The sequence below is a fragment of the Acomys russatus genome, chromosome 16 (genome assembly GCF_903995435.1).
Source record: "Acomys russatus chromosome 16, mAcoRus1.1, whole genome shotgun sequence".
In the NCBI taxonomy this organism is placed as follows: Eukaryota; Metazoa; Chordata; class Mammalia; order Rodentia; family Muridae; genus Acomys; species Acomys russatus.
The window spans coordinates 32729743-32752866 of record NC_067152.1 but is presented as its reverse complement, the minus strand read 5'-3'; the positions used below and the strand labels follow the sequence as shown (position 1 = coordinate 32752866).

Below are 23124 nucleotides of genomic sequence, written 5' to 3'. Positions count from 1 at the left end.
CACATGCAACAACAACAATGAGCAGTGTGTATGCTGCTTGCTTTGTTGCTGTGACTAAATGCCTAACAGGATCAACTTAAGAGAGGGAGGGTTTACTGTGCTAATTTGCCATTGGACGGGATGCAGTTCTTCCCGGCAGGGAAGGTGTGACGGAAGCAACTAAGATGGGTTCTTACATTGTGTCCACTTAGCACATACTGCGATTCAGCTAGATAGATTTGTCATTTTCATGCAGCCTGGGACTGCGGCCCGTGACAGTGAGCCACTCACATTTAGAGTGGCTCCTCTTACCTTGATTAACCTAGTTGGCTAGAAGCAAAACTCCTGGGGTGATTCTAAATCCATTCACATCGGCACGAAGGTCACCCATCACAGAGGACTTTCCTCTTTAGAGGGATGTTTGGAGACAGTATGGAGTCCTTCTTTCACGGTGGCATTGGGTATGTGCCTTAGCTTTTTTTTGTTGGCTGTGTGGCCCACTCAAGGGCAAAGCTGCCTGTAAGTCCCCATCTGCTTCTGTCTTGGGAGACTGATGCACAGTAGGCGCGGCACGGCAAATGCTGTTGACAGTTTTGGGCATGAGAAAACAATACACATCTCCTAACCCTCATTCCCCTTAGCCCACCCTGGGGTTCCTGTGTGCTTCAGGGAACTAGCCATCCCAAGACTTCCGGCCCCTGGAGGAAGCTCCTTGGGACCGTTGCCATCTGTCTCCCTTTGCACCGAGGCTAAGGCTATGTGCTGGGTTCTCAGCCAAGTGGACCCGGGCAGCTTTCCAGGCTGGGCCTGCCAATCGTTAGCTGGAGCCACATGGTGATGGCGTCCTGAGGCCACCTCTTGCTCAGTGATTTAGGAGGAGTTCTGGAGCTTTTCTTCCTTCCCTTACCGAGCATGGTTCAAAGTACCACACCAGCATTTAGGTGCATGAAACTTTCCAGTCAGGGAGCACATCTTGTCCTGCCCCTGTCCTGCGCCACTGGCCTCTTTCCCATGGTCTCTGGTCAGAACTGTCCCCAAAGGTGTGTTCTTAATGTGTTTAGCTAAATGGGACCTGTGGCATCCGTGTCCTGACTGGACTTGAGTGGTGGGGTACATGGAAGGGCTTGTCTTTTTTACAAGTATTTCGCTCGTTTTGGTAACCAATAGTGATGAAGGCATAAAAGGCACCAGCCACTGTGCAAGACACTTAAGGCATGGGTGGTCTCTCCCAGGTGGAAGTCTAGCCTAAGTGGGAGCTGAGAAAGCTAAAGAACAGATGGAACTAGATGACTATAATTGGTAGCGTGACTGGGTAGAGCCGGGTACTGGAGGATATGAAAGAATACTCCTTCTTTGGCCTTTTTTGGGCCATGCAAGAGGGCCTCTCTGAGAGCCATAGAGTAAACAGGGGCTGAAGGTTGTAAAGAAGGCAACTGTGAAAGGGCGGGGGCGGTTAGAAAGACTCAGGTTTCCTTGTCAGGTCAGAGCTAGCTCATTGATGGGGATCTGAGTGTGGTGGTACAAACCTACACTCTGTCCCAAAGCTTGGGTGGGTGACCCAAGCGGGTCAAAAGTTCAAGGCCACCCAGGGCTATGTGAGACCCTGTCTTAAAAGTATCTGAAGGGAGGCTCACATGGCTGCAGAGACAAAAAGGGCAGGAGTGAAGCTAGGACAGGCTGGTGGCTGGTGCACGGAAGCCCCAGGGATTTTAGAGTTCTGTTCTGTATGAAGGAGGGGACTTTTTGGAAGGCTTCAGGCTTGGAAATGGCTGGTTCTAAGCCTGAAGGGCTGGAGAGGCAGCCCACCAGAGGACTGCAGTTTGCATCTCAAGAACCCAAGCAAGTACTGACTGGGAGGTGATGGCCCTCCTGGAATTCCAGTATTCCCCAGGAAGTAGACCAGGGCTTCTTCCCAGGGCATTCTCGCTCCCTAGACCAGCTGTGTCAACATCTGGCCTCAATGAATATGGTGCAGAACTAATTTTTTAATTGATAATCTCTTTTTTATACACTATATTCTTTTTTAAATTTTTTCAGTTAATTAATTTATTCAGATGACAACTCAATTGTTATCCCATCACTTGTATCCTCCCGTTCCTCCCTCCCTCCCGCTTTCACCCTATTCCCCTCCCCTAGGTCTATGACTGAGGGGGACCTCCTCCACCACTTTATGGTCATAGGCTATCAAGTCTCATCTTGGCAGCCTGCTGATTCTTTCTTTGAGTGCCACAGGACTCCCCACCAAGGGGAGGTCGTCAAATATGGGGCGCTAGAGTGCATTATACACTATATTCTTGTCAAGGTTTTTCCTCTTCCCTTCCAACTCCTCCCAGATGGTCCCCAAATTCCCTACCCACCCCAAATTCATACCCTTTCACTCTCTCTCTCCCTACCCACCCCAAATTCATACCCTTTCTCTCTCTCTCTCCCTCTCTCTCTCTCTCTCTCATTAGAAAACAAACAAGCATCTAAAAGAATAGCATAAAATACAATAAAATAAGATGAGCAAACCAGAATGGGACAAAACAAACAAAAGAAAACCACAAGAGACACATATAGACACACACAGAAGTCCCATAAGAACACAAAAGTGGCGAACTGCAGACGGGCGACTGACGCTCCCTGTCAACCTCAGACCTCCATACACGTGCACACACGATTCCCACAGTACATGTACCACACACGCACATACACACCACACACATAGACATGTATATTTAAAAAACAAACTCAGGACCAGCAAGGACAATGGCTTGAAGAAGAGCAAGAATGGTAGTATAGACAGGTGTGCAATCACCATGTAAGAAATGAGGTGGGCGGGGTGGAGGTGGGACAAAGTGAAGTGCCAGCAATGGAGGAGTTGGCCAGGACGAGGGAGCCAGAACCCCCATGTTTCTTGCTGGAGTGACTGCGTGGATGGCTGTGGTGTTGGAGGGTGAGATCTGGTTTGGCTAGGTCATGTCTGAGAAGCCCTCCAGGCATCCAAGAGGAGGAAGCACAGGGCTGGGTCTCAGTGTCCAGTCTGTGTAGGCTGTGATAGAGGACATTGTAGAATTCTCAGTACCAGCTGACGCCGATCCAGCCTGGCCTTGCAATATCCGCTAGTCACTGTGCATCTTGAGGTTGGCAGCACAGGAAACAGCTTTCTTTTTCCTAAGGGAAAGGTTAGCATGAGGGCCGGATGACCAGAAGCAAGGTGGCCCACAGAGCTTGTATGGAACATCCCACTTTGTTTTCTGTTCTTGACCTCCACACTCTCCAGAGCACACCAGTGGATGGCAAAGGACACGGGGCACCAAATCCCTCCTCTCTGTCTGTGCAGAACACCCTGGAGTTCCCTACCACCATGGGCTCTGGCACCAGGCTGCTTCGATCCTCCCACGATTCTCCCACAGTAGTCTAGCCCTGGGTCTGGGCAGGCAGAATTCTGAGGGTTGTGCACAGTACTTGCTTGGAGTGGGGGAGGTGCTGGGGGTTTAAGGAAGTTGAAGAGGAAAGAAGGAAGCATCAATGCCCCATGGGAAAAGCTCCACTTCCCATCCTTGGGATTGTGTCCTTGTATCTGGTGTTCTTTTGCTTTCTTGAGCATGTGGGGGAATTAATGGAGGAAGTGTGGCAATTCCTAGAATAGGGTGGGGCAGTGGCAATTGCCTCTGGCTTCCATCACCAGGCTCTGCAGCTGTCCCTGGTAGCCAAGCTTTCAGTTACATTTCTCTGCTTGCACAAGTCGCATAAGTTGCTAAGGCTCTGGGGAGGGGGAAGATTCTAGAATAAAGGTCATTTGGGTAGCAAGGGGGGTATGTGAAACTTCAGAGGATGTAAGTTGCATTGACTTGTCCCAGCCTCCTCCTTATTGCATAAGGACGGTGAGGAACTCAGGCCTCACTGGTGCTGGCCCCTTGTCTTCTCTCAAGCGGGGACTAGGGCATTACCAGATGAAGAAAGAAGGGTTTTGTGGGTTCAAGGCCAGTGATGACTAAAGACAGTTGGAGGAGGCCTATGGGGACCATAATCAGCTCTAACCCTGGCTGGAAGCTAACCCAGCACCCACTGGGGACGGAGGAGGGCCGGAAGGAACTCATCAAATCCCAGGTCTCTGTCTGTTTGCTCTAAGGCTAATTGCTGGGAAAACCCCATGACGTGGAGACCTCCTCTTCCTCAGTTAACATGGAGAAAAACAGAAACCAAAATAGACACCCATCAGGAAACGCCTTTGACAGCTAAGGCAAACAGCCTGCTGGCCTGGCGTAGTCATTAGCAGGCAGCCCCTGCTATGGGGACAAAGGAGGAGGGACCATGACCTGCACCCTGCCTTTCCCCCCCCCCCCCCCCCGCCCCTTACTGAGCTGGGCAAAAACCAGGGGCAACCGTAGACTTTGAATAGCTACCCCTGCTGCCCTGACTGACTTGAAGGAGGCACAGACTGAAGCCACTGAGACCCAGGGAGCATTAGAGAGTTGCCATGGAAACCGTAGAGGTCTTCTGGACACAGCTATGTGCTTGGGACAGCAGAGTTTACAAGCTGTCCAGACCACCCCCTCCCAAGCTTGGCTGCCCAGCTCAATCCCCCACCTCCGTTCATCCCTTTCCTGTCCTAGCTCCATGTTGGGCTAGGGCAGAGGAAGAGCAAGCCATGCTTCTCATGGACAATATCTTATAGCAGTTATCTCAGTATTATATTCAGTGTGGTAGGATACACAAGTCCCAGAGCACATGCAGAGGCCAAAGAGGATGTGAGGATGTCAGGTGCCATACCCTATCACTCGCCACCTTATTCTTTTGAGACATAATCTCCCACTGTTCCTGGATCTAGGCTAGCAGCCAGCAAGCCCTAGCATCCCTTTCATCTGCACCCCAACCCCTCACAACATTGCTGGGGTTACAGGTGTCTACAGCTATGCCCTAGATTTTTTTTTTTTTTTTTTTTTTTTTTTTTTTTTGAGTGCTGGGGATTCTTGTGTTTATACAGCAAGTGTTTTTTACCCTAGTCAGCTCCCAGCTTTGTGGTACTTTAGTTTGTTTCCGCCGGGGCTTGACCCAGGGTCATGTACATGCTGAGGGAGTGCTGTGCCACTGAGGCAAATCTTCAGCTCATTAACACCCTTTGCACACCTGCCTTTCCTGAACCCTAGAGCTGCGGAAAGCCAGGACCAGATCTACATTTTCCCTGTCAGTGAATTCAGGCCACATAGGAGGTGTGTCCGATCATGTTGAGTGGGCCTCTCTGGGTGTTTAGAAGGCCCCACAGCAAGTTTGGGAGACCCCTGGAGTTCCCATCTCTGCTTCCATAATTGGAATGTTGACGGTTGCATGGACTTCTGCTGTCCCTTTTCAGGTCTCCTAGGCAGATGTCCTTGCACTGGGGGGACTGGGACCTCAGCCACTTTATTGACCTCCAACTCCTGCCTTGGGGAGTCACATCAATTGCTCCTGCCATGCCTTCATCCTTCTGGGTGCCCGAGTCTTCCTGTGGGGATGTGTCTTCTCTGACATCAGGACTGGTACAGCTACCGACATCCAGTGTCTAATGAGAACTGTTGGACTTTAGTCCTACAGTTTTGTCTCCCATTCCTCCAGCTGTGTGCTCTCTGTTGTATAGACAGGAAAGCTTGGGGAGGGGCCGAGCATGCCTAGACATTCTGAAGTTCAAGGGTCTGAATGAGAGATGCCTTCAGGACATGGACCGGTACTTTATCACTGCACACAGTGCTGGGGACCCTCGGCAGCTATGGGAAGCCTGCGAGAGTGAGGGGGCATAAACTCAGGCTTTCCTCTAGCAGAGCTTGGGATCTGCTGAGGCAGATGTGGGAACAAAGAAAGTCAACAGGCTTTAGGGAGATGTCACCAAACTGCGTGGGGTCACAGGAGCCCATGTGACTGCTCAATGCACAGAGGAGAGTGAGAATGCCAGTGTCTGGGGTCAGGAGCTCTATGCCTAAGGCTGTGGCGGTGATGTTTGTTCAGAGTTTTGGAACAGTAGGTAAGAGAAAGGACAGGGTTAGCAATGGGAGTTGCTCAGGGTCCGGAGAAAGGAAGAAGTCACTGTAGGAGTGGCCTCACAGCACAGTGAGAACGTACTGGTGTAGTTAGAATCCATGTGGTAGCCAGGCATGGTGGCGCACGCCTTTAATCCCAGCACTCTGGGAAGAGGCAGAGGCAGGCAGATCTCTGTGAGTTCTAGGCCAGGCTGGTCTACAAAGTGAGTCCAGGAACAAACAGCCAAGGCTGTTACATAGAGAAGCCCTGTCTCAAAAAACAAAACAAAACAAAACTCCACGTGGCGGTACTATAGGCATCTGCAATGAGGAGAGAATGCCCACATGACCATGCGGTGGTAGCAGGGCATCTCAGCATGTACGGCGGAGATAGGCAGAGGAGGGGGCTCACCAATACCATCTAGCTGTGAAAGGACACTTCCTGGTCTCTCCTGCAGGAGACAGAAAGCGGGTATGTGTTCAGGTTTTGTCCTGCTTGCTCAAGATCTCTTGGTTATAGGTATGCGTGCATCTGTGAATGAGTCTGGATACTGTACACAAGTGTGTGTCTTTATCTGTATGTATAGTGTGTGTGTGTGAGTGTACACAGTACTTGTGTAGACACATTCTTGAATGTACTCCCCTGTGCAATAAACGGGTAGCTGTGTCTTCTGTTCTGAAAGGCTCTAGCCCAGAGAACTATGGCCCTGGCTACAGGTTCAAGTCCATGCAGAGCTCCAAAAACACCAGCGTACCTGGGTGTAAACAAACAAAGCAATAAGACAATGCAAAACAAAACAAAAAAACTAACGCCAGGACAGGCCCCAGTGTGTTTCACTTAAGATCTGTTGTAAGCCTAGATGTTGGCACCAAAGGTGGCCAGCCCAGCCGGCTCTATCTGCAAGTGCCATTGCCCCCACCTGATCTGTATGGCTGCTGCTGAATGCCAGGCTCCAACCCAGACCTCAGCATCCAGTTACAATTCCTGGGATCCAGGATGGGTGTTTGGCTGCCCATACACTTACACAAAGTATGCACACACTACACATACAAGGTCTCCGTGGCAGGGAGAGAAGGATGGGGTTGCTGGGCTAGGGATGGCTTTGGGTCTGTTCAGAGTTCCCCTCCTTGGTGCCTCAGTTTCTCTCCGACGCCAGCATCCTCACACAGTGGCCCACGTCCCATCTCATGGAGCCTCCGGTTAGATCAGGATCTTCTGAAGTTGGGGGACGGCGTGTTCTGTGATGCTCCTGGACCACGGGACTGTGGTGGCGGCAGTGGGCTGGCCTGGGGCTCAGAGGCAGCTACTGACCTGTGCCTGGTCCCTTTTCTAGCTCTGGAAAGGAGAGCCGCAGAGACGGTGTACAGTGAGATCCGGAATGCCGACCCTAGTGAGTGAGGGGCCCATGATTCTTGGAATGGGAGGGTCCATGCTAGAACCACTGACGGGGCCTGAAGAGCGGGCAAGAGGTGAAAAGCCCAGAAGAGCATCAATTCTCTTTTGGTTTTGGTTTGGTTTGGGTTTTTTGCCTTTTTGGTTTTTGAGACAGGATCTCTCTGTGTGCATCCCTGACTTTCCTGGACTCGGTTTTTAGACCACGGTGGCCTCAAACTCACAGGGATCCACCTGCCTCTGCTTCCCAAGTGCTGGGATTAAAGGCATGGGCCACTGTGCCTGGTGGGTTTTGTTTGTTTGTTTGTTTGTTTTTGTTTTTGTTTTGCTTTGCTTTGCTTTTGTTTTAAGAAACAGGGTGTTTTTGTTTTTGTGTGTGTGCAGCCTTGGCTGTCCTGGAAGTTATTTTGTAGTCCACGCTGTCCTGGAACACATAGATCCACCTGGTTGTGCCTCCCTGAATACTGGGATTAAAGAGGTACACCACTGCTGCCTGACAGAGCGCCAACTCTTATATCAGGGTCTGACCGTTTTCCTCCTACCACCCTTAAGACTACAGATGCACAGACAGTACAAGGCATTCGCCCAAAGACTCCACTCATCGCTGAGTTGTGCTGTGTTTGGTTGGAAGGAAGGAGTTGGCAAGATAGTCTTTTTCTTTATACTTCTGAGTTTCTGCTTGGGGCCTTGCGAATGAGACAAACCAACAAGGGATAGGCGAACTGGGTTGCTTAACATGCAGAAGAAATCTCAGTGAGGAAATGACTCATAAAGGGGATTAGAGGGTGGGGGCTTATGCAACTGCTTAACCACAATAAACATTTATATAGAAATGACAAGATGCTGAGCCTGGCGGCACATGCCTGCAATCCCAACACAGGGGAGGCCGGAAAGTCAAATCTTGCCCGCCATTGTCTATATATCAAGCTCAAGAGTAGCCTGGCTCCATGAGACCTGCCTTTAAAAGATGGAGGCAGGGAGGGAAAGAGATTAATGAGGGGCTGGGGAGACCACTCAGCTGCTAAGAACACAGGTTGCTCTTGTAAAGGAAAGGGTTCGGTTCCCAGCACCCACTTGGTGTAACTTCAATTCCAGGGAACCAGACACCCTCTTCTGGCCTCCAGAGGTGCTAGGGATGCACATGGCACACAGATATACATGCAGGGAAAACACCCATACACGTAAAGTTGTTGTTGTTTTTTTTTTTATTTAAATTTAGAAAGAGAAGGAGAGCCAGGCGTGGTGGCGCACACCTTTAATCCTAGCACTCAGGAGCCAGAGGCAGGTGGATCGCTGTGAGTTTGTGGCCAGCCTGGTCTACAAAGTGAGTCTAGGGCAGCCAAGGCTACACAGAGAAACCCTGTCTCGAAAAACAAAAAAAACTAAAAACTAAAAATAAATAAAAAGAGAAAGGAAAGAAAAAGAGATATACAGACAAGAAAAATGAAACAGAGCTTTAGCTTCCAAGGGAAGTAGCAAATGTCCCATGGTTCTTAGTATCTCCACTGTTCATCTGTCTTGGTTTGGGTCGCAGTCGTCGGTAGATCCATTGGAGAATCCAGCTCTACCTGCTGTAGAAGTTAAAGCAGCATCCTTGTGTGTGTCTGTGTGTGTCGGCTCTGGGTGGTCCTGCTCAAGTCAGACCAGTTCAAGACTTCCACAACTGTCTTAGTTAGGGTTTCTATTGCTGGGATAAAACATTATGACTAAAAGCAACTTGGGTTGAGGGGGTGGTGGTTATTTTGGCCTACATTTCCACATCACAGTCCATCACTGAGGGAAGTCGAGGCAGGGACTCAAACAGGGCAGGAACCTGGAGGCAGGAGCTGACGCCAAGGCCACGGAGCCAGGCTTGCTGCTTACTGACTTTCTTCTCATGGCTTGCTCAGCCTGGTTTTTTGTTGTTGTTGTTTTGGTTTTGGTTTTTGGTTTTTGGTTTTTTCAAATAAAACCCCAGACCACGTGCCTAGGGTTGACACCACCCACAGTGGGCGGAGTCCCTCACTTCAATCATTGCCCAAGTAAATGCTTCCTTGTAGGCAATCTGATGGAATCATTTTCTCAGCTCAAAGTTCCTCTTCCCGTATGACTCTAGCTTGCTTGTGCCACGTTGTCATAAACCTTAACCAGCATAGACACCTTCTGTGAGATGAGGGGATGGACTAGAGTCTGTTAAAACTCAGATTGCCTGATCCACTTCCAGCCCTGAGTGTCTGAGTCCACTAGGTTGAAGAATCTTACCACCCGCATGTCTGCTGTTGGCCTAGATGGGCCTGGGGACTTTCCACTTTGAGAGTCAGTCTGTGGGTGCTGTGATTTGTGTCACATTCACCCTTCTCCTGGGGTCTCTCTGACTCCCCAGGCATCATGGAGTGATCGGCCAGGGACAGCTGAGAGAGGAAATCCAGAAACACACTCTGTGTGCACAGAGGGTCACACAGAAGCAAAGTGGGTAGCTGGCTGGGTGTAGGCCTGGGTCTTAGCAGACACTCCCCTCTCATGTTCCTTGCTGTCTTCCGGCCAGCGCCTCTCTAGTGTTGGCTGGGGAAATGGCTCAGAGGGCGTAGTTTTGACTCTTAACCCCCTTTTCCCTTGAGAGATTGAAAGGAAAGCCACTCCCCTAGCTAAGCAGAAGGGCGTGGACGAGATTGCCTCCAAGAAGAGGCCAGGGAAGCAGCCCTTGGAGAGATCTTGGGGAGGGGGCGCGGTCACAAAGAGCGGGGAGGGAGCTTGCAGGTCAGGGGAGGTGCGTGCTGTTTGCAGTCTGGCTTTTGACTCTACGCTTAGCTTCTTCTCTTGTATTGTTATAAATGTACATTTTAGCCATTTTCAAATATTCAGGTGGCTAATTTAGTGTCCTATAAGTCCCTTCAAGCTGTGGACAGCCACTGTTCTCACCAACCATCTCCAGAATCTTTCCATCTCTCCAGTTCCTTAACCAGTAAGTCCATCCCCAGGCCTTGGTCACCACCATTCCAACCCTGTCTGTGACTTTGGCCAAGCTCAGCTCCATCTGTCACATGAAGGGACTGAACAGCTACTGTAAGCTCTCTTATAACCACAACACTTGGGGAGTCCCAAGGTTGCACTGGCAAGATGGCGCAGTGGGTGAAGGCCCGTGTCAGCAAGCCAGATGATCTGAGTTCGATCCCTGTGATTCACACGGCAGAAGAAGAAACTGAACCCTGAGGGCTGTCCTCTGACCCCTAAATGAGCACTGGGACACATGCACCTTGCCACCCAGATTGAGTAAGTAAATGAAATAAAAATAAATAAATTTCTGGCAAATGGTGGCACACACCTTTATTCCCAGCATTCCTGAGGCAGAGGCAGCCTGATCTCTGTGTTTGGGAGCCAGCCTGGTCTACAGATAGCCACCACTACAGAGAGAAATCCTGTCTTGAAAGAAAAAAGGAAAAACTGGGCATGGTGGTGCACGCCTTTAATTCCAGTACTCAGGAGGCAGAGGCAGGAAGATCTCTGTAGGTGCAAATCTAGCCTAGTCTATAAAAAAGCTCCAGGCCAGTCAGCACCACTAAACCAAACCAATTAATTAATTAAAATAATACTTAATTATTAATTAATTAAAATAGTTTCAAGTTCCTGGCATTTGAAAATGGAGACATTTCCTCAGCCTTGGCAACTCTAGCCCTGTCCACCTGGACGTGTGGGGTACAGTCACTTCAAGGACTAATCCAATTCTAACCCTCAACTCACCCTTATTTCTCCCTTGACAGTAAGACCCTGTAGATATTTGCAGGAAGTCCTGGACCTTAGGTTTGGCCTTTCTGTATTTCTCTGGAGTGCACGTTGGCCAGAGTCCATCCTAGCTGGTTCTTTGTGCCGTTGTAATGGAGAACGCCATAGCAGGGTCCTCTGGCTTTGGCTCTGGTCTCATCAGATAAACAGAGTGACCCTGGCATAGGAGAGTTGTGGAAAATAAAAAGGCTGTTATTGTTTACTGTTAACCCATTGATTATTATGGTGGTTATTATTTAACCCGCTACCCTATCAACAAAAGACACAGACACCTGAAAGATTTTCTCAATTTAATTTGAAAGATTCTTTTAAATTAAATTTTATTTTATGTGCGTTGGTATGAGGGTGTCAGATCCCTTGGAACTGGAGTTACAGACAGTTGTGAGCTGCCATGTGGGTGCTGAGACCCGAACCTGGGTCCTCTGCAAGAACAGTCAGTGCTCTTAACCCCTGAGCCGCCTCTCCAAGCCATTATGTTTTCTTTTATACTACTTGCCTGAGGTTAGGATTTACAAGCCTCAGTCATCAGCTCTAGTTAAGGTTTATGAATGAAGTGCCTTACCAGAGAAGGGAGAAGTCATGTGTTTGTGTGTCAGTGAGCAGTAGTGAGCTGTGCGAGAAAATAGGCCAGATCAAGGCTGGGTACATGTCTGTCATTTATCTAGGACAAGCTTACTCTGGGCTCCATTAACCTCAGACTTCATGCAGGATAATCTGTGATACACCTGAGGTCTGGGGAGGCGTTGTTTTGTGGTGGTGGCCTGTGGTACTGGGAAGGTGGCCCCCAGGGCCTCAGACATGTGAGCTAGAAGCTTTCCCTTTGAATTACATGCCCAATGCTGCAGACATTTTTGGTTTTTTTTTTTTTTTTTTTGAGCCAGGGTTTCTCTGTGTAGCCCTGGCTGTCCTGGACTCGCTGTGTGGACCAGGCTGGCCTCGAACTCACAGTGATCTGCCTGCCTCTGTCTCCTAAGTACTGGGATGAAAGGGGTGCGTCACCACACCCGGATCTTCTTCTTTAATGTGTGTGTAGTGTGTGCAGCACCACCCAGCCCAGGATGTTTGCATCAGGAGCAGAAGTCCCTAGTCTTTCCCACGTTACCTACCACTCCCTCTAAGAGTGACTGGGCTGAGAATAGCCACCACAGAAAGTGCATCAGGAAAGAGCTGAATCTGGGCATCACGGCACTTGAGAGGCTGAGGCAAGAGGATTGCTGCAAGTTTGAGGCCAGACTGGGCCAGGGTAAGACCCTGTATCAATTTAAATCAAGGAGAGGAGAGGCCTTTGGGGCAAGAAGCTATGGTGGATAAGAGTGGAGCACTCTCCCAGCACTGCCTCTCCTCGGCTTCACCTTGGCCTTCCAAGCTTCTAGAACTCTGAGGAAAAAAATAAGTATGTTGTTTCTACATTTAAAAAGAGGGTGGGGGTGAAGGGAGGGGGCCTCCTGGCTAAGTCCCCTCTGAAGGGAGAGACGAGCACTTGAAAGAGGGCTCCCACCCATCCTGTGTGGCCCAAAGCCAGCCAGGCCAGCAGGTACTGCCAGGGTAGCACTTCCTCCCTGAACACGCAAGATGAGGAGGGGGAAAAAAAAAAAAGACCTTATGCCACGCCCCCGTATGACGTAACCCACCAAAGAAACAAAATCTACAAGTCAGAACAGACCTGCCTTCCCATCAGGATTGCCCCAGATACAGAGTTTTAGCATTTCATGTTTGTGTCTGATCCCAGAGGAACGTGGGCAAGGTGGGAGAGGCCAGAGCGAAGGGCTCGTCTCTTCTTGTGTGTAGACTGGGGCCAGGAGGAGCTGCCATGGCCTCCCTCAGTAACACAATGACTACTTTGTGCCTGGGCTGACTTTATACATATATAGGAGACCAAGTGCCTTCAGCCCAGCTAGGGTAGAAGTGGGGTCCCTTGATGACGACCACTCCTGGTCCCTCTAATGGAGAACAATGAAATATTATAAGATGGGATTCCAAGGGCAGGTAGACTTGGGGAAAGAAAACAGGGTTTCATTTGTTGTTTTGAGACAAAGTCTAGAACTCTTGGTAATCCTCCTGCCTCACATCTTGAGTTGCCTCCACCTCCCTAATGCCAGACATTACAGGCCTGTACTGCCACAGCAGTTTAATACAATCCTGGGTGGGGGGTGGGGTGGCGTCAAACCCAGGGCTCCGTGCATTCTAGGCAAGCACTTTACCAGATATAATACACCCTTGTCCTCGGCTTTCTCAGGGTGACCTCTACCACCTGTAAGAGCAGCCACCAGCTCCCACCACCACCACCACCAGCACCTCGCCGCCCAGCACCACACAGAGCCTTCTCCCAGAGAACAGATAAGAGATGCCCATTGCTGCTGTTTCCACAAAACCATGTATTCAGTGGGCTGTCTGGAGAATCAGCTTCCACACTGTCTCCTGGGTGGGTGGGGCCTGGTCCTGTGCAGAAAGGCAGGTCACCCGCCTCCCTTCCGTGCCACCAGCACACGCCATGGCGCTAACCTTCCGTGCAGAGCTTCCCGCTCCCCTTGGCTTTCTCACTCTCTCCACTTCCAGCCTTTGGCAAAGGCCACGTGCACACCATTGGCCTGGCCGGGCAGCCAGGCACAGTGTGCTTTCTTGCAGAAGGTCAAGATGAGCCTCACCTGGGGATTGCTGGCCCCACCCTTGGGCGGTTTGGCCATGGATGCCAAGAGCCTGAGCTGTCCTCATGGCTCCTGTTCCTCCAGCCTTGTTCCCAGGAATGGGCAGACAAAACAGAGTCAACTATGGGGCTAGCTTGGCTGCCAAAGAGGATATTGGCAACATTATTTATTTTAAATAGCAAAAGTCTGGAAAGAACCTCTCTTTGTTTTTTCAATTTAGTTTATGCTTATGAATGCCCTCTCTGTATGTATGTCTATATACCACGTGTGTGCCTGCTGCCTGAGGAGCTCAGAAAAAGGTGCTTAAGACTGAACTTATAGATGGTTGTGAGCCACCATGTACATGCCAGAAATGGAACCCAGGTCCCCTATAAGGGCAACCAGTGCTCTTAACCACTGAGCTATCTCTCCAGCCCTAGAATGTAACTTTTTAAAGAAGCGATTAAGTAATCAAAATTGTGTAGCCACGTGACTTGACAATGTAGGTACTTGGACAATTGTGTTTGAGAAGCTACTTGAAAGTTCTTCTGAAATGACATGTACAAGAAAAAGGGTAGGGAAGAAGACGTCATGGGCCCTCTCGTCATGACTCTCTTTGACCCTCCCCACAGTCTGCCTAGAACACTGCTGGGGGAGGAGCAGGAGAGGCCAACAGTATGTGGAGGGCGGGCGCAGAGATCATTTTGATTTGCAACTTTCTAATTTCCTGTTATTTTCTATTTTTCTCTACTTATTAAAAAAAAAATTTTTTTTTTAAGTAGGGTATGGTGGCGCACGCCTTTAATCCCAGCACTTGGGAGGCAGAGGCAGGTGGATCGCCGTGAGTTCCAGGCCAGCCTGGTCTACAAAGTGAGTCCAGGACAGCCAAAGCTACACAGAGAGACCCTGTCTCGAAAACCAAAAAAAAAAAAAAAAAAAAAAAAAAAAAAAAAAAAAGCAAGCAAAGGAAAATGTCAAATAACATTCCAGGACCTATGGTATAGCCTAGAAGATCCCGGAAGCTTGCCTGGGGAGCAGAGGCCCATCAGCAGAGGGTCTGAGGCCCCTTCTGCACTGGTGTCCCCTCCCTCCTGCCTTGCTCCTTCTCGCAGCAGTTCCAATGTGGGGCAGCACTGGACCCTGTGGGCTCACCACTGTGCTGTCTTTGTTTTGCAGATTTCATGGACAGCAGACATTCTGTAAGTACACAGCTCATACACAGCCTGTTAAAAAAAAAAAACCCTGGCTCCCTGGAGCCTGGTAGCTCATGCAGGAACCGCCACTCTGAGGGCCGTTTGAAAGTCCGAGGCCATCCTAGACCACAGGATGGTTTTTCAGGATGTCCTGGACTATGGAGTGTGACTGGTTTTTGTTGCTGTTGCTTTACAAAAGTGTTCTGCAGAACAGTGAGCTATTTCCCAATTTGCCCAGGGTCTGCTAAGTCTCCTCACCTCTTCATTCTACCTAACCTGGCCTGTTGAGACCAGGAACCCTGTCCCCTCTAGCAGTCTAAGCCAGTGCCACTCTTTTATTACTATTACTATTATTATTATTATTATTATTATTATTATTATTATTATTATTATTATTATTATTATTATTATTATTTTGAGACAGGGTTTCTTTGTGTGTATCCCTGGCTGTCCTGGACTCACTTTGTAGATCAGGCTGGCTTCGGACTCACACCGATCCACCTGCCTCTGCCTCCCGAGTGCTGGGATTAAAAGCCAGCTCCACTCTTGGCTCTCTCTTTTCCTGTTCACACCATTGCAGCTCTGCCTACTTAGGGAGAGGGACCCTGGGAATCCTCCCAGGTGCTTTTTCAATAGGAAAGGCAGAGCCAGAGGAGGGAGGCCCATGCCTTTAATCCTAGCATTTAATCCCCGATGAGAGAGGAGGAGGAGGAAGAGAAGAGAGAGGAGAGGAGGGTCTGGGGAGATAGCTCAGTTGGTACTTACACAAGAATCTGAGTTTAATCCTTAGAACCCAACATGAAAACTTCAGGTGTAGTGCCACACTCGCCTGTACTCCCAGTCCTGGGGAGGTGGAGACAGGGAGATCCCGGAGCTTGCTGACTAACCAGTCTAGCTGTCTTGTTGAGCTCGAGGCCAATGAGACACCCTGCTGAAAGAAAGGAAGGAAAAAAGAAGAAGGAAAAAAAAAAAAAAGATGAGCAGTCTTTAAGGAATGATGTCTGAGACTGACCTCTGGCCTTTATACGTACGTGCACACACGCACATAGGAACATGCGCACACATGCACACAGGCATGTGTGTGTGTGAGCACACACGCACAGAGGAACACACACAATAAAGGTGGGAGGGAGGGAAGGGGAGGGGTTTAAGCTCAACCCATGTGGAACCCGTTGCCTTCCGGTTCCCAGCCTGCCTGTGGGGACCCAGCAGCACTGGGGTTAACAGAGCAGCTATTATCTTAAAAAATGAGGAACTGGGCCTCTCAATTAGTCTTTGGGGTCCGGGAGAAACTTCCAGCAAGACTTCTGCAGCCGTCAGTGGGGCCCCTGGCTTCCTTTGTTTTGCTCGGCCTGAATTCTTGTTAAACAGAAATTCATTATGCTCTTGACGGGCAGGAAGGCGTGGACATTCTTTGTGAGGGGGGAGGAGAAGAAGAGTGAAACTATCTGTCTTTTTCCTAGCCTTCACCCATTTAGGCTTCTGAAAGCACTCTTGTGTCGGAAGGGACAAGAGAGCCCGCTTCATAGATGAAGAAATGGAGGTCTGGCTTGGTAAAACAGCTTGCCCAGAAATCACCCAGAGCTAGAAACAGAGGTCAAGTCTCCAAAAGCCGTGACCTGTGCTCTGTCCTCAGTGTTAAAAAGTGACCTGAAGCCAGGAGGCAGAGGCAGGTGGATCTCTGTGAGTTCACGGCCAGCCTGGTCCGCAACTCCCTTTAGGCCTGAGTTCCAGGACAGTCAGGGCTCTATGACACAGAGAAACCCTATCTGGGGATCGGGGGGTGGGGAGGGGGACGGAGAAAGAAGTAATATGGCTGTTTCACAAGCGTTGAGAATAACAGCCTAGCTCCACAGGCAGTGTGGGACCCTGATAAAAAGCCGGTTCTTTGGCCTTTCACATCTCTGCTTGTGGCCTCCCAAGGCAGGGCTGCGGACCAGCAGTCAGCACCCTGCTGAGCCAACTTAAAAGGTCTCTCTTCCCCAAAAGTCTGCTCTGGTCCTAGGGTGCTCCAATACTTGGGCTAGTCCTACCCCCAAATAATAAAGCCATTTGGCGGGAACTCAGGGGTTCCCAGCCGTTGAGAAATGAATTTTGAATCTGGAAGCAAATAGATTTTGTTTATGAAAGAAGCTGGCAGTTTCCCTAATAACCGGCCATGTGGGTCAGAAGAAAATGAACTGAGTTGCCCAGCAGGGAAATGGGAGGGGCTTCCTTCCTGAAATCAAACCTGGCGATCTTTCCTCTCTTGTTTAATGGCCGTTGCTTCTGAAAACATATTGGAGGAAATATCTGGACAATGAGGCAGCCTCTTAGCTACTAACTTGGTATTGTTTGACTCGCTTCAATGGCACAATCTGACTTCATTTTTCCTCTGCCGTTTTTTTTTTTTTTTTTTTTGCCTTGTTTATAAGCTGTGTTTGTGGCCCACGCAGACAGATAACACGAGAGAGAACACCCTGTGCTTAAAGAAGTTGAATCTGGACCCATGAAGGTCTCCAGATTGTGGAAAGAACCCTGACTGGTAGGGGTTGGGAACAGGACAGTGCCAGCTGTGGCTCCCTCCCCTCCTCCCAGGGCCAGCCGGGAGCTGAGCTGTGTGTGACAGGACCTGCTCAGGAGTGGGGTGGGGGCTACTGGAGAATGGGGTTCCAGCTCCACAGGCTTCTTGCACGGTGACTTCCTCAAACCTAAGCACCCCTGCCTATAAGGTAGAGATGCTATGGTGATGGTGATGATGGTGATGGAGGTGGTGATGGAGGTGGTGATAGTGATGATGGTGATGGTGGCAATGGCGATGCTGCTGCTGCTGCTGCTGCTGCTGCTGCTGATGGCGGTGATGGTGGTGATGATGATGGTGGTGATAGTGATGATGGTGATGGTGGCAATGGCGATGCTGCTGCTGCTGGTGGCCATGATGGCGGTGATGGTGGTGATAGTGGTGAGGGTGGCCATGGCAATGATGCTGGTGATGATGATGATGGTGGTGATGATGGTGATGGAGGTGGTGATGATGGTGGTGATAGTGATGATGGTGATGGTGGCAATGGCGATGCTGCTGCTGCTGCTGCTGCTGATGGCGGTGATGGTGGTGATGATGATGGTGGTGATGGTGGCCATGACAATGATGCTGGTGATGATGATGATGGTGGTGGTGGTGATGATGGTGATGATAATGATGATAGTAATAGTGGTTGTGGTGACATGAACAATTACATCTGCCTACTGGAATTTTCCTAAGGGTTAAGTGAGACACTTTGCAATCCTGTGGTAGAAAAACCACTTATCTTCTTTAAAGATCTTATCCTCAAGCACTCTGGCAGCAGCGGGTGTGAGTAAGACATTTCCTTTATTTGGCTCTGAAATGCCCCCTACACCCACCCACATACACAGGGGAAACACACTCAAAGCCTAAGATTCAACCAAAACCAAAGAAAGCATGGCATAGGCATAGAAGACCCACATTCAAACGTGAATCATCCTAACTAGTTGCTTAGTCTGTATATAAGATTCTGTTTTCTCATCAGTCATCGTTTTTAAAAAACTGTGTGTGTGTGTGTGTGTGTGTGTGTGTGTGTGTGTATGCAGATGTGCACATGATGCAACCAGGATAACCTTGAGAGTCCCTCCTCCTGTGGGTTTCAGGAATAGAACTCAAGTAAACATTCAGGTTTGTGCACCAAGCACCTTTAGCTGCTGAGTCATCTTGTCCAGCCCCATTCCAACACCTGTAAACCAGGACTTCTCACGCAGATACTGCAGGGATTGAGAGAACACCAGCACAGCCCTGATAGACCAGGAGTGCTAACACTGGGTACTCTCTAGAAGGAGGAATTAGGTAGAATCGTAAGGGCCTTTGGGGTCACTGGCCCCACATCCTGAGCAGAGGCAGGGCACTTCCACAGCCGACAGTGGGTAGCTGACCGCTGGCAGGTCCGGTCCTCACTGTGAGGGTAGTAACCGCTGGCAGGTCCGGTCCTCACTGTGAGGGTAGTAACCTTCACTGCAGAACTCCTGGGGCCCTGCTGGTGCCCAGCCCTTCCTGTCTGTGGACTCAGTCTTGCAGCATTATCCAGAGTGCTGTTTGCCTCCAGAGGGGGAGAACAGAGGCGTCTGGGGAGAGGCTTGGTCTGGGGCCTGCTGAAAAGCTGGACACGAGGATCACGTCTCCCTCCTCTGGGAGAGTAGAGGAAATGGCAGGCAGCAGCTGCCAGCACTGGCCAGCCTCCAGCCCTCTAGGCTTATACAGCTCTCTTGGACCATTTCTGCAGTTCTATCCTGGCAAGAGAGGAGCCAGAGCCATGGCCGTCCAGCTGAGCCCCAGCAAAACAAAATGGACACTGTCTCCTTCAGGGAGCCAGCCAGCCTGGCCATGAGGTTCCCCAAGATGCGAGGCAACCTTTACATCTTCCTTTGCTCCCACCTCTATGAGTTCTACTTGCAGCAAGGTGTCCTGTGTCCACAGCGGGTTCGGAACAGTGGGCCCTGGTGTTTCCTGTCCTTTGAGGTGCTCCGTTCTCAAAGGTTCTCTCCTCTTTGCTCTGCAAATTTCATTCCACTTTACAGAATCTTCAAAGTCAGTTCAAGTTGCTTCTCTGATGAGTGCTTGTCTGTTGCCCTCATTGCCTCCAAACCACTTCCCTGAAATGTTGTTGATCGGGGATTGATAAAGGGCAGCAGGTAACTCATCCAGTAAAGGCTCATGCATGGCATGGATTCTTTTTGGGGTTTTTTTGTGTTTGTTTGGTTTTTGTTTGGTTGGTTTTTGTTGTTGTTGTTTTTCAAGACAGAGTTTCTCAGTTACACAGAGCCCTGGCTGTCCTGGACTTGCTTGGTAGACCAGGCTGGCCTTGAACTCACAGAGATCCACCTGCCTCTGCCTCCCAGAGTGATGGGATTACAGGCGTGCACCACCATGGCCAGCTGAGGACCTGAATTCAGTCCCACAATCCATACAAAAGCCATGCATCAGTAGCCTGCCATTCCTTTGTAGAGATGGGATGTGGGGAACCCCCTAGAAGCTCTTGGGCCACCTAGCAACCATATATAACAAGAGAACTGATCTCAGCTGGGCATGGTGGCGCATGCCTTTAATCCCAGCACTTGGGAGACAGAGGCAGGAGGATCGTTGTGAGTTCGAGGCCAGCCTGGTCTACAAAATCTAGTCTAGGCCAGCCAAGGCTACACAGAGAAACCTTGTCTCGAAAAACCAAAAAAAAAAAAAAAAAAAAAAACCAAAGTGGAGTGAGAACAACTAAGGCTGTCCTCTGACCTTCACATGAAACCAGAGCACACACGTGTTCACATACACACAACTGAATGTACACACATTGTCCATGCACACAAATAAAAGCAAACTCATTGGTGGAATATGAAATCCTAGGGGCAGTCTATCCTCTTCAGCATAGAGGACGGTGCTGGGTCAGGGGGGAGAGGGGGCCAAGAGGGGAAGGGGGGGGCAGTCCAGGAACCAGGAGGTGGCCGAATGACTCAAGCTACCGTTTGGAGCTGTATTTGTTGTTCTTTTGAGACAGGTTAGCTTGGAGCTATCTGTACAGCTGACAATGATCTTGAACTCTTGATGCTCCTGAGGGCTGGGTCATAAGCACTTGTCACCATGCCTGGCTTTTATGTTTCCTTTCTTTATTACAGTAAAACATACACAACCTAAAATTAACCACTGTACTATTGTAAATTATATCATTCAGGAGCTGGGGTTGTGGCGCAGCGGTGGAGCACATGCCTACCAGTGTGCAGCCCATCCATCCCCAGAACTTTAAAAAAACAAAAAGGCAATACAGTTGCTTGAGAAACATTCATATTGATGTATAACTGTCACTACATTGTTCTCCAGAATTTATTTTCCTTAAGATCCTTAAGCCAGAGGACAACCTTTGGGAACTGGTTCTTTCTTTCAACTCTGGATCTTGGGATTGAACTCAGTTTATCAGGCGTGGCAGCGAGCACCTTTCCACTGAGCCACTTCACCCGCCCTCTAGAGTTTTTTGTTTGGTTTTGGTTTATTTTTTGGTTTCAAGACATGGTTTCTCTGTGTTAACCTTGCTTGTCCTGGACTCACTTTGTAGGCCAGGCTAGCCTTGAACTCACAGCGATCCACCTGCTTCTGCTTCCTGAGTGCTGGGATTAAAGGCGTGTGCCACCACACCTGAAGTGTACATATTCTCCACTAGGCTGGAAGCCAGAAAGCTGTAGCAGTCTGTGCTCCCCTCAGTGCTGGAAATACAGGCTGTGTTGACCAGGCTGGCCCTAAACTCACAAAGACCCATCTGCTGCCAGGTGGTGGTGGCTCACGCCTTTAATCCCAGCACTCCCCTTTAATCCCAGCACTCGGGAGGCAAAGGCAGGCCAGCCTGGCTCGCAGAGTGAGTTCCAGGACAGCCAGGGCTACACAGAAAGAAAGCCTGTCTGTGGTGGGCAGGAGGAAGGGAAGGACAAAAAACACAGGCATGGAGACAGCGGCCCCTACAGATCAGGCATGGGAAAAGGGAAGATGGGTTGGTTGGGTCAATAGCTACCCTAGATGGTAAAGTTCCAGACAGTGGCAGCTGAGCTTGGGATGTTTTTGTTTGTTTCAGTCAAGATCTCATGTGTCCCAGGCTAGCCTACAACTGGATTTTGAATGTGATCCTCCTGCCTCCACCTCCTGAGTCCTAGGATTACAGACATGGACCATATGTGGTGCTGCTGATGCAACCTAGTGTCTCTTGCATGCCAGGACCCACTGCTTGAACTTTACACCTCTCTCCTCTGGGTACTGTCTAGTTGAGGGAGTGACCTAACTCGTCTTGTCTTCTGACCCACAGAGAACGGAAGGCTCCCTTGACGGAACTTAAGACAGCTGAGGCAGGTGCACATCCCTGGGAGAGCGTCCATGTCGCAAGAAGAGCAGCCGGTCCGCAGATTCCAAGAGTCCTGTGCACATATTTATGAACTGGCCCTGCCCCCACTGAAAGTAGCATCCCATCTTAAGTCCCTCCTGCCTTGCTAATGTTGGGTATACAGAGCAGCAGAGGCGCTGTTTTAACGGCCAGCCCGACTGCCCTTCCAAGCTGGACACCCTTGTGTTTTGCGAGAGTGAGAGGAGGTTTCCAGGTGAAGAAACCCTGGAATATTCCAAAGCTCAGTCAATATATTGTGTCTCAGACAATGTGTTTCTTTGTGTGTCTTCCTTCACAGAAGGCAGTTTTTTGGTTCTGTAGTCAGTGACTTTTAGCAAATGGCTTTGTCTCAGGGGGTTTAGTATTTTTGTTTTCTTTCTGTTTTTCTTTTTTCTTCTGGGCTGACCTTCCTCTTTGGAGGTAATATCGTGCTGCTCAGGTTCGGCTCAGCCCCTATATGGCCTCCCCGACGAAGGAGGACCAGCTGATTGGGAGCAATGCCTGTACAATGGCCATGTAAGGACAAGCCTCAGGCCGGCAATGACAAAACTAGAGACCAGAGCGAGCACAGACATCCTTGAACCTCTTTCTAGATCTTTCCTTTCCTCTCCATGATAAAGGCCTAAAGACGAGAAACCGTTGGCCACAGCAAATGTTTTTTTTAAATAGTAAAAATGGAAAAGTGTAAGTTTTCTCACTAATTGGTTCTTTATTTATTCCCTGCTGAAGAAACAGTCTCCTGAGGTTGCAGGCTGTTTCCAAAGGTGGCTCGAGTGGGTGGCTGGCAGCCGCCTCCCTTTTGCCGCGGAATAGCATACCTAACCCGCATCGCCTTCCCCATTTGCCTCAGCCGCCCAGCTGCAGGGCCTCGGAGGGGTGTTGTATTAAATAAAATTGATTTTCACTCTTCAATGACCTGTGAAGTGTCATTTACTGAGACAGGCCACATGTCCTTAGGGACCCCACTGCTCCCAGTGTCACAGAGCCAAGCTGTTCTCCCTTGTCTGTGGGTGGAGCCTCACATGAACCACATGGCCTCACATGGAGGGGGAGGGGGAGGGAGGAGGGGGAGGGGGGATGGAGGGTCCAACTCAGCTCCTCATGTTTGAAAGGAAAGTGCTTCGCCAACTTCCCTTTCTTCCCAGCCCCAACCGTGCTTTGTTTTGGTTTTTGTTTTGCTTTCTTTTTATTTTAGTTTACTTCATGGTGTTTTATTTTATTTTGAGACAAAGTCTCATTTGTAGGTAGTCCATTAGTTCAGGCTGGGCTGAACTTCAAACTCATTACTTAGCTCAGGCTGGC

At 49.7% G+C, this 23124-nt stretch overlaps 1 protein-coding gene across 1 annotated transcript in view; it reads left to right on the top strand.

Annotated features, from left to right (window-relative positions):
* Positions 1 to 22194, top strand: part of Pecam1 (platelet and endothelial cell adhesion molecule 1) — a 54538-nt gene extending 32344 nt beyond the window's left edge. Inside the window, exons 14-15 of the mRNA XM_051158914.1 lie at positions 7289 to 7345; positions 21748 to 22194. Of these exons, the coding sequence (XP_051014871.1) occupies positions 7289 to 7345; positions 21748 to 21767 (77 nt within the window). The 3' untranslated portion in view covers positions 21768 to 22194. The remainder of the gene's footprint in view (positions 1 to 7288; positions 7346 to 21747) is intronic.
* Positions 22195 to 23124: the final 930 nt, after the last annotated feature.